At 39.5% G+C, this 12,241-nt stretch overlaps 1 protein-coding gene across 1 annotated transcript in view; it reads right to left on the reverse strand.

Moving 5' to 3' along the window:
* The window catches only part of SLC16A10 (solute carrier family 16 member 10), a 121,461-nt gene that overhangs the window by 34,613 nt on the left and 74,607 nt on the right, over window positions 1–12,241 (reverse strand). Inside the window, exon 3 of the mRNA XM_004753594.3 lies at window positions 10,925–11,387. Within this exon, the coding sequence (XP_004753651.2) occupies window positions 10,925–11,387 (463 nt within the window). The remainder of the gene's footprint in view (window positions 1–10,924; window positions 11,388–12,241) is intronic.

A 12,241-nucleotide genomic window follows, 5' to 3' on the forward strand; every position in this document is an offset into this window, starting at 1 on the left:
TGCCTCCGGCACAAAACTCATAAATGGGCAAATTTTCACTAACCTGAGTAGTCAAATTGCAGCAGATGTTGAGATCTGCAGGAAAATAAATGCAAGGTTAGAAAAGCAAGAAAAGCACTACTGGAAAAAATTCTGAAAAAAGTCGGGTAAGGTCAAGGAGAGGAGAGGTCTAACCATTAACGTAATAACCACGAGAACAGAGGAAGAGCAGTGTATTTTTAGAAACTGTAACTAGTAAGTAAAGTATCTGGAAAAAAAAAAAAGGCAATGTTTGGGCTCGATCCAAGAATTTTTAAATTTTCAACATGCAGGTTCCAATACACCAGATAAAAATAAGTTGGATAAAAAAATTCATCAACTGTTGGCTGGCCTTATAGATAGAAACGAGAGAGACTCTCTGTCATAGGCCTCTCAAGAGCAATAGGAAGCAGTCTTATTTTTAGTATTTTCCACATTTCTAATTCTGCCCTCCACCAATATGGCCACACACTTACTGTCACCTCCTCAAAGAGGTTGTCCCTGACTTCCCAAACTGAAGTGACCTCCCACCATCACCTTCCACTGCATTTTATTTTCTTCAAAGAAAATATCACTGTTTGAAAACTACCTGGTTTACTTGTTTATCAGGCTCTATGAGCGCAGAGATTTTATCTGTTCTCACCACTGCATCCCTACACCTACAACGCTAACGGCACCCAGCAGGTGCTCAGTGAATATTTGTCAAATGAAAGAATGCTCCAATCTGTTCCAGTGAGTTATCATTAGAGGAAGACACACCCATGCAACAAAAAAAACCATCAGGGCACCTGGGTGGCTCAGTGGGTTAAGCCTCTGCCTTCAGCTCAGGTCATGATCCCAGGGTCCTGGGATCGAGCCCCACATCGGGCTCTCTGCGCTGCAGGGAGCCTGCTTCCTCCTCTCTCTCTGCCTGCCTCTCTGCCTACTTGTGATCTCTGTCAGATAAATAAAGAAAAAATCTTAAAAAAAAAAAAAAACATCAGAATAATGGGCATAACCCATTCTAATTCTAGTGACAGCCCTACCACTCAAGCAAAATAAAACCTCTCCAATCCTCAACGTTCTTAATCTATTCAGTATTAGTGTTGCTTTCCTCATAGAAGGTTGCTGGGAGAATTGAATCAAAAATGTATGAAACAGGGGCTCCCGGCTGGCTCAGTTGGTTAAGCATCTGCCTTCAGCTGGTCATGATCCCAGGGTCCCCACATCAAGCCTCATATCAGCCGGCTTCTCCTTCTCCCTCTGCCCCTCCACCCCCACTCATGCTCTGTATGCTCACTCGTTCTCTCAAATAAATAAATAAAATCTTTAAAAAAATGTATGAAACAAACTAAGGGTTGCTGGAGGGGATTTGGGTGGGGGGATGGGCATTAAGGAGATATATCGAGTACTAGGTGCTATATGAACTGATGAATCACTAAATGCTAACCTTGACACGAAATTAATAATAATAATAATAAATGTTTGTGTGTGTGTGGGGGGGTGCCTGGACTGGCTCAGTTGGTAAAATATATGACTCTTGATCTTGTGGTTGTGAGTTCAAGCCCCACATTGGGTGTAGAGATTTAAAAAGATAGGTCTGTGTGAAATAAATACTTTCATATCCTTTTTGGAAGTTCGCTGGGAAAAGAAAATGAATGAAATGAAATGAACAAATAAATGGATGAAACAATTCCAGACCACATAACAACAAAAAAACCCTGCAAGCCATGTATGTAGGTGTTATATATGTGTATATAAGCAACACAGTGAATCTCAATGGATGAATCCTGATATTTAAATTAATCCACTATACAAAGAAATATCCTCATGTCAAAAGAATTTATAAGCCTATTTTTATATGAAAAATAGAAAAAATAAAATAAAAATTACACTTGACCCTTGAACAACATGGGTTTGAACTGTGTGGGTCTACTTATAAGCAGATATTTTTTTTAATGAATACAGTAGAGTACTGTAAATGTGTTTTCTTATACTGTTTTTTAAACTGCCATTTATTAAGCAATCTCTATACCCAACAATTTCTGTACCCAGCTTGAACTCAGAATCCCAAGATCAAAAGTCACATGCTCTACCAACTAAGCCAGCCAGGTGCCCCTCTCTTTTAAACTTAATATTTTATTTTCTCTAGCTTACTTTACTGTAAGAATACAGTATATGATATATGTGAGTGTATATATATATATATATATATATATAAAATATGCAAAATATGTCTTAACCAACTATTTATTATCAGCAAGGTTTCCTGTCAACAGTAGGCTATTAGTATTTAAGTTTGAAGAAGTCAAAAGTTATCAGCAGACTTCTGAATGCATGGGGGTCCAGTGCCCCAAACCCCGCATTTTCAAGGGTCAACTATACTTAAATTAGAAAATCTGGTGAAAAAACAATGTGATTATGCTTTATTCTGCAAAGTACCATAACATTCTGCATTAGCTAATAAATGTCAAAGTAACAATCAACATAACTAGGATAATAAACCAAAACCAAGAAGAAAAAGAAGGGAGAAAATGAAACCGTTAGCCCCTAGTATTTAGTCTCCAGTGTTTAGCCTCTAGACTAAAAACAAAATTTTAATGTTAACTCCATCTTGGGTTTAATCTGATTATAGAGCAAGTAAGACTGACAGGGAAATTCTTCAGGCTATACAATTCTATCATAAGTCAATTGTAAAATATTTCCAAAGCACGGCAACCATTCTGCCCAAGGCTAGGGATATTTAATGGACCTCAACCCTTTTCCCCTGTCAGAACCTTACCATGATCCATGATAAATGCAACAGGAGAGATCAGCCCAGCAGCCCAGTTCTGGCCCACCACACAACCACCTTTGGTTTACAAGGATCCTACTAGGAGGCCTGCATTCTCAGGGACACAACAACCTTGACCCTGAGCTCTAAACAGGTTCACAACAGAAAGAGGACAAAGCCAGTATAACTGCTATTGGCATCTCTGAAGAACTGGAATGTGTGAGAATGGCACAACCCCTGACTGGGAAAGGAGTCCTAGGAGTTGACTAGGGTTACATTACCTGAAGAAACTATTTCGTTCCTCTAAAAATTCTGTTTCTACTATGTACATGTTGACATTTTAGGCTATGATAAGCTTCTATTTATTTTCCATGGATCTTCGCAGATGTTATGCTCCTTCTGTTGCTTTTTTAACTATGTGATGTCTAGCAAGCAACTTACCCTTTCCGTGCCTTGGTTCCTTTACTAGTCTAATTTTAAGAAGTGCAGTTAAATCACCTGTATAATCCCTTTCGACTCCTTAATTACTGCTATATCTTTGCAGGTATGTAAATATTTTATTTAAAAGCCACACTTTTAAGAGGAGCCAGGCTCAAGCCCTGACTACCCCAGGTAGGAGCCTCGCATCACACGGATCTCGCAGCGTGGCCCTGAGATGCCAGTGAAGGATAATGTTTGTGGGAGCTTCTTGTAAACTGAGCGCTAATAAAAATAGGAGAAGTCAATAAACGTTACATCTGTTTAAAAGCAATTGGTAGTTTAAAACAAACCCTTGTGTGGGAATGAGGACCGTCCGAGCAGAATCAGAAACTCTGCTCAAAACTCTGCTCGGAGCTCGGGAGGCTGCACTTGCTCTCGCCCTGCTATTCCAGGAATGAATCCATTCCATTTGACACAGTCACAGCCAGATGGCATAACCTCACAGCAGCTGTCCATGTTTGCAATTCTGCCTCCAAATGGTAGGCATCACCTACCATTAAATGAGCTTTTCTCCAATTTGTTACAAGGAAATATAAGCGTCCTGATTACAGGTGAGCTGCCAATGGGTAGAGGAAGGTAGAAAGCTAGATACAAGTAATGGGAACAGAAAGCAGGAAAAGCACAAGGAAAAACAGACAGTGGCACGGGCAGTCCGGGCGCTAATACGTAAGAGATGTGCAGCCCTCAAATGATCTTTGAGTGCTAGAGACTCTGCCCTGCAGTACAATTATGTAACTCAGGCCTGTTTCCTCTTATGCTCTGTAATCCGTGGAGCTAGTATCTGCAAAGCCTTCTCCAAAAAGACGCTCCAGAACATGGAGGTACGGTTAAACTAGCAGACAAGTACTCTCAGTGGGTCAGACGACACTCTCCAGCTGTCACAACCACCTGATAAATATGGCGGAAGGCCAATGTCCAAGTATAGCCTAAGGAAAGATTCTTCAAATTCAGATTTCTATTCCTTTTGTCTTCTATCATAGTAACTTACTTTTTAATGATATAAAAATCACAATGGGACACTTACCAGCTGATTTAGGTTCCTCAAACCTCAACAAACTTTAATTTGATACTAAGCCAAGCAGTTGAGGGATAAGCAAATATCCATATAACAGTTAAATTTTGAAGTTATTCAAAAGTATATTTTAACAAACAAAAACAAAACAAAACAGAAACCTGGTGAAATTTATGCACTGACAAGAAAGAAGAACAGCTTTCCAACACAAGGACTCTTTAGGGCCTTCTCAGGACACTAAGGACCTATCAGTGGCCTCAGTTTATATGTAACTCTAAAATATAAGCAATTTTTTCCCGTTTTCCCTATAATTTCTTATGTTAACCAAATATATGACAGATCTTGCTATAAATTTTTACATTTGTCCATTTTTTTCTTCTGCCATGCTTTATGTTTAGTACAGAAATCAAAACCTAACCTAAGACTATGTATATTCCATGTTCTGCTTGTCACAGATTGTAAAAAGTGATTCAGTTTTCTCACATTCACAATGTGCTAGAAATCAGAAGAGGAGATGAAGAGGCTGGAAATATGGTTACATGACATCTTCTCACTTGCATTACATTAGAACAGAAGCCCATCTCTTCCACAGCACCCCCCTCCGCCTCCCCGCCCATGGCTGTGCAGCAGGCTCTGAGGGCTGGAAGGGTCCAGCACTGTCTCTTTCCTTAGTTCTGAGAATGGAAGGGAAACAGGCAGCACTCCATCTGTGAGGTTACCTGATGAAGGCACAGCAGACTCTTTCATAAAAAGAACATGAGACTCGGAGTCCAACACCTGTGCTCAAATCCCAGCTCTTGAGTATAACTCAGTGAGTGACCTTGAACAGGCATAACTTAGCAGAGTCATTTCCTCAGCCTTACGTTTTTAGTTACTTATTATACTTGATACACTCATTCTTGTGATGGTTACATGAGACTTTGTGAAAATGCTTGACATATTATACATTTTTTGACATATTATAGATTTTTGACAAATGTTACCGGACTCTCCCTCTGAGGAAGCCACAGATTGATGAAAACATGTACACTTTTCCCATTTGCACAGCCCAACGCCCTGAACTCTGGCTCGGAGTAGATTCCTAGTTTCACAATATGAACAAGGCGGCCCTGACCAGTGAGGTCAAACAGGGACATCCCTGTACTGACCCATGAGAGCATGTGGCATTAATCAAAGCCATAAAAGGTCTCGTGAGGTACCACATGCCTCATTTATTGGCATGTTTGTCTCAAAACTTCATTTCTAGTTTTAAAATATAACTTGTTCATTCCCAGTTACTACTGGACTCAGTGTCCACTTACTTGCCATGTCAGCGGGCAAATATCTGGGTCTTTAATCACAGCATCAGATAAATGGGTCTTTCTACCAGATCAAAGTTTCTTTTAAGAACAGTCACTTCCTGACACAAAAATGACACATTTCCTGTCTTATCGTGGAGTTTCTGAAAACAGGCTAATAAACATACATTGCAGATTACAACACAAGTCAGTTATCTTCTCTTTGCTAAAGAACTACATGGGTCTAAAGCTTAAAAACTAAAATTCAACCCAACTACCATATGTTCTAGAGTCAAAGAACAAAGGTACTCAATAGCTGCTTTTCAAAGTGAGTAGTGATGGAGAAATGGGAAAGTAATTAAAGCGGTATACCCACTCTCGTATTGAGGATGGAGCACTGCGTGTCACTGATAAAAGCTACATTATCATTGTCATCTGAGGTGTCCCTATGCCTACCAAACCAGACTTCTGTTCTGGATGTGGTTCCTGAATCCCACCCTGCTCTGACACACTCCACCCAAGGCTCTTTGAGATGTTCAGTTGCTACACAGTCGGGCAGACACCTACTATATAGCTCTCCTAATTAATGGGGACGGCCACCAAGCGTTCCTATTTCCTCCTTTCATATACTTAAAATAGTGACAGAGACAGAGAAATTTCTTCTACTTCTATCAAGTGACAATTTCAGCATATGCATATAAAAGTGTGGGTCAAAGCAAAGCACATCAGTTCTTTATTCCATTAACCGATGGCATTAGTGATAATTATTCTGAGGTTTGCCGAGTTTAAGTTATTCACTGTTTAATGACTACGAAAACCATCAGGTCCTATGTGAGAGACATATAAAATGTAAAAATCATTATGGCATCAAAGAGAGAATTTTAAATACTGAAATGGTGAGAAAATGAAATTGCTTAGTGGTGTTGTTTTAGACTTACCCATACATACAGTCATTGAACAACATTGAACTTGAGGGCGCGCTGTGCACTAGGCATTGTGCTAGGTGTTTGGGATCTCTCACTGAACGAAACAAAAAGATCCTTAGCCAACAAGGCTTATATCCTAGCAGAGATATACATAGAGATAGCAAATAATAATCATAAAAAATAAATTATGTACAATGTTATAAGGTATTAGGTGCTATGGAAAAAGAAAAGAAAAAGCAGTGTGGGGGTTTGGGAATGCTGTGGAAGGGAGAAGAAAGAAGGGAGTTTTAACCAAATGGTCAAGGTATGCCTCATTAAAAGGTGAGTAACAGGGTGCCCGGCTGGCTTAGTCAAAGGAGCACGCAACTCTTGATCTTGGGGTTCAAGGCCCACACTGGGTGTAGAGACTACTTAAAAGTAAAATCTTTAAAAAAAAAAAAAGATGACTAGCAAACAGGGCAGTGTGGCAGGAGCAGAGTGAGCAAGGGAGGCAAAGACAGAAGATGAGATCAGACAGGGAAGAGGGGCCAAAGGATGGAGTACCTTACAGACCGGAGTTTTTACTCTCAGAGAAATGGAAAGCCAACGAAGGATGTTGAGCGGAGTGACTTATGTGTTGAAAGAACACTGGTGGCCTCTGTGTAGAGAACTGCACGCGCAGGGACGTTAGCAGGAAGGCCAGCTACGTGTGTAAATTCAGGGATCTGGGCAAGGGATGATGGTGGCCTGGTCTATGGGGCAGGAGTGAGAACCATGAAAGGAGGGCGGATCCTGAATATATTTTGAAAGGAGAACCACCCAAATTTCCAGACTGAATCAGGAGTGTGGCATGAAAAAAGAAGAGCTAAGGTGAAGCCAGGTTTGGGGCCTGATCACTAAGAAGGATGACATTGCCATCTCCTGAGACAGACATGGCTGGGGGCAGAGCAGGCTTGGGAAGGGGTAAGACTTCAGGGTTGGACATGTTAAATCTGAAACACCTAGCAGTCATGCAAGTAGAGATATTAAGTAGGTAGGTGGTTCTGAAAGTCTGGTAGAGAATTTAGGAAAGAGGTCTGGGTGAGAAGTACAAATTCAGAGTTACTGGCATATATACAATGTCTGAACTCCAGAGACTGGATGAAACCACTGGGCGGGATGAGTAGATACAAAGACTAGGGAGAAGCCCTAGGACACACTGATACTAAGGGCCAGGGTGAAAAAGGAACCAGCGAAGACACGAAGACACGAGGGGGTGATGGAGAGGGAGGAGGAAAAACCAAAGAGCGTTACGCTTCTAAGAATGAATGAAGAAAAATGGGATAAGGAGAAGCCATAAATATGTAGCCCAGAAACAAAGCAAAACAACTCTCAGCCAAAAGGGGCAAATAATAAAAACTGAAGCAGTTGCCACTAACGATGTTTATTTAGAAAGTTAGGCCTCACCTAAACTCATCTATAAGATTTGTACTCTCACAATGGAGATTAAGAAATGGGCGGGCCTAAAAGAGAGATCATTTGACAGCTTTCAGGAAGCAACATGATACTTCATCTTTAAAAAGTCAACTTGGAAAATATAAGACCTCCAACCAGGCTTTAAGAGCAAGACTGACACAAAGCGTACATATTCTCTCTCAAATCATCATGTATAGTCTAACAGGTCAAAATCTTAGAATTTTTTACTTAACCATTTCACTGTACTTTTGAATCTTCAAAGAAGACCTAGATAAACTAGTTCCCTAGTTGATTAAGTAAGAATCTGAATTTAACACCAAATCTCGTGCTCAAAGCCCAACTCCAATCCTGTGAAGCTTTTACTAACCATTTTTCCAAATGGATATTATCTTTTTCCTTTGAATCTTTTATAGCCCTCACTTAAAAACCACTCAATTGGCAATCACATGGTCTTTAACGCTCATTTTTATACCAGAACTGGATAGTGCTTTACATGCATTTTCTCTAATCCTTACACCAATGCTACAAAATTGGGTTTATCCCTATTTTATATATGAAGAAACTGATTCTCACAGATGTTATTCAAGATCACGCAACTAGTCAGGAACAAAACCCAGATCTGTCTTACCGCAGAGCCCTTACCTTTACCCAAGATACAACACTGCTTCTGGAATAAATGTGCCACATCAATAATTACCAATCACTATTTCTGTGACCCAGAGCAAGTTTTTAAATCTTTTAGTTCCTCAGTCTTTTCATCGTGAAATGAAGATGTTATAAGTACTTCAATGTTGTGAAGATTAAATAAGATAATATATGTAAAAATTACCAGCTATAACAGCTTTTATTATAACATTTACTAGATTCTATGCTCCTTTAACAGTTTCTTATACCTCCCATGTGTATTCCCTTCAACACCCAATAAAGGGTTTAATACGAATTGAACATCATCTACTTGTGTTTGGAAAGATGACGGGAGACTCCTTTTCCTCCTCTAAGGGAAGCCTGGATCCATGAACCCTGGGTTACACAGGTACCCGCAGTCCAAACCTTCATTTACAGCACAGTGACAAACACCGTGCACCCATCAAACACAAGATTAAAACAGCCCACGTGGCATTTAACTGGCTGGTGTTTCCTCTCCAGCATGGCTTTTGGTGCTATACCAGTTTGACAAAGAGAAAATCACAAATGAAAAAGAGCAACACGTCTGTAAGAAAACACGCCTGGAAGGAGGGAAAGCAGAAAAAAGTCCCGGCTTTATCAGAGTTAACAGAGACCTTATTGTTCTGATTTACAGCCTCCTGATGACAAACTAATCATCCCTCATTACGAAATCTGATTTACTTTAAGAAGTCAACAGCCAAGAACATTTTTATTAAATTTCCTTAGGCATACTCATTTCATTTAACATCTCTGAATGGGAACGGGAAGTCACTTAACGTCTTTGCTAATGATTCATCTGTTTTCCAGCCTGCACAAGGTGAGCTAATACTGTTTAGTTTGCCCACTTCACGGGTTTTTTGTGAAGGTCAGATAAAATAATATATGTGAAATTATTTTACAGATTATAAATATGTTACCAGAAATGACTACACTGTCACCTACCACTTGTCCTTAGGTAAGTGTCTGGTAGCAACAAAACTGAGATATTGAGTTCTCTGCATATGCTCACTTTGTAGTACCAAAGAAGAATTTTTTAAAAAATCTTCTCATTTTGAGGACACCACAAATGTTTTAACCACAGAAGCTACAGAAAAGATAGTTGATAAAGGAGACTCTTCCACAATGGATCTACATTCTAACAAAAAATAGCTTCAGATGGTTTAGATATGCCTTCCTAAAAGTGCGAAAATGGACTATTAGGTCAAGATGCAGTCACATTCTACATATGTGACAGGGGTTGCATACTAGGTCATTTTACCTAGTACCTCAGTCTCTGCAAAATGCCAAGTGACTCAGAGTACTAAAAATCAGTCCCTCTCCCTGCCTCCCATCGGTCATCCCAGTGACTTCTTCAGCACTTGTGGCAAAATAAGAATAAGAGGAATTGAAAAATCAAAATTATTCTTAGATCCAGGACTGTTTACCATTTCTCCTCCTGTTTCCTTGACTTAATTCCTTTCTGAATTCTGCATAGGAACCCACCAAGAGTTGATGACATAGTTTCCTAGCAGACTCCCTGAGCCCAGAATTCCCTGAGCTGTTACCAACTTCCACCAAAACTTTAAAGAAAAATTGCATGAATGTCCGAAAGTTGGACTGTAAATACATTTTTTAGACACAACAGTAAGAAAAAAAGGAAGAAACATAATAAGCACTTTGAGCAAATTTTGCCAGGGGCAAGTACTTCAGATACTGCTAATTCTTGTATCAGTATAAAGAGGCTTAAATTTGCCTCTGAGATAGACGTAAACAATATAAATTGTTTGAGCCCTTGAATTCTTAATTTCCTGTGAAATCTTGTTCTCCCCACATTTGGAATTTGCTAACAATTCTCTCACTTCAATAATCCTCTGAAAAGAACTCACATTTTCCCAGAAGTATCCTACAAGTAGAGGTAATGCTTCTTTGTGTCAAGCCCATTGGCTTTTACAGTTTAGCTAATTTCTGTACCTTTTCATCAAAAAATAATTTACTGATGTTGGCAAAATCATTGCACCATCTTTGTCCCTGATTATGATTTATAAGCTACTTAAAGAAAATTAAGTTTCTGTTTTGACATTTGTTCTAGTATTTAAGCCTTCCTCTTTTTTTTTTTTTTAATTTTTTAAAGTTGTTTCTGTTTATTTAGGTTTGGCAATTTTTAAAACACCAACGCACACCACGAAGCGTACCTTCTATTTAATGATCTGACGGGTGTGCTGACCTTGTCTTAAGAGACCCTGAATTTCAAGAGTCACTGAATTACAGCCAGGATAATGTTTAAGGCCAAGTTCAATGTGATCTCTCTTGCTCTTCTAAGAACTTTTCCAGTATGAAATCACGACATCCATTACCAGCAAAGCCAAAGAGGCATACTCACCAAGTGAACATAAGGCACAAAGTATCCAAAAAGTGCAAGTGGTATTCCAGCTGCCCAAACCGCATAAGCTGTCACCTTGAAGATGGCAAAATTGAAAATTTTTTTTGGAGGACTAAACTTCCTCCTGGAAAAGAGGGAGAATCTGTTGCCTCCTTTGGTTCCACTCTCTTTATCTTTGGCATTTGGAACAAGAGGTCGGTAAGTAAAGCTAGCCAGAAAGAGGACAAACATGAAGATGCAGAGGACCCTCAGTGTGTAGAAGAGGCCCACGCTGTCAGTCAGAAGCCTTAAGAGGAAAGGCAGCAAAATTGTGAAGATGCTGCTGCCGGCGGTGACAATGCCGTTCACCAGTCCGAGGCGCTTCTTGAAATAGTGTCCCAAAATGACCAAGGAGGGCTGGTAGGCAAAGGAGCAGCCACAGGCAAATATGACTCCATAGGTAAGGTACAGAGGCTCGATGGAGCTGTGTAAAGATGAAAAAGAGGAAGAGTGCTTTCATTATTCCTATTGAGGGCTTGGCAGAACAAAACCTCATAGGAAAGGGGGTTTTAGTTCATCAAAATATTTTATACAAATAAAGGCTTACCAAAAAAGAGGTGAAAAACTTAATATATCAAGAATATGCCGCTGAAAATATTTTAATTCACCCTGAATGGATAATAAAATGCCTCAAGTATATGAAAAAATGACCGGAAGGCCATCTGTGATTTTGTTCCTCTTCCTCTTTCCATGGATTTCAGGTGACCCAAGCAGCACTCGGTAAGAACTGCTGTGCTCTCCACCACTCAGGAAGGACAGGGCCAGGAAGGGCTTCAGTAACACTGACACAGTGATTAACCTAACTAGCAAAAAATCTCATCTCAAAAGTTTTGAACAATTATCATTTTACAATAGCAATTCATTATTTTATTGAGATTTCCCAGGCACTTACTAAGCAATCTATTCAAAGGAAAAGCTGCATTTGACATTTTCTCCCCAAAGTTATGTCAGAAACATTTGCACAGAGAAGCAGTTGTACCTCATTTTTGTTGGCCTAAGGGCTGCAGACCAACCTTCGCCCTGTACTGCACTGTTCTCAGTGTTGTGCAAGATAACAAAAAATTATATTCTGATTGCAGAAAGACTAAGTGAAGTGTGTTATTAGTGATCCCACCTTGTAAGTTTTAAGGCCATATAGACTTCAAAAAAATAATAAAGCATTATGAATTTTATAGTTTAACCAAAAATAACTTAATTACACATCTCTTATGAATGTAAAGGATTGTATTATTACATACTTTGAAACAATTAAGGTAAGGAGTAAAAGAAAATTGTAAG

Source organism: Mustela putorius, unplaced genomic scaffold, assembly GCF_011764305.1.
Source record: "Mustela putorius furo isolate JIRA1106 unplaced genomic scaffold, ASM1176430v1.1 tig00000450_pilon_pilon_pilon, whole genome shotgun sequence".
NCBI classification, from domain to species: Eukaryota; Metazoa; Chordata; class Mammalia; order Carnivora; family Mustelidae; genus Mustela; species Mustela putorius.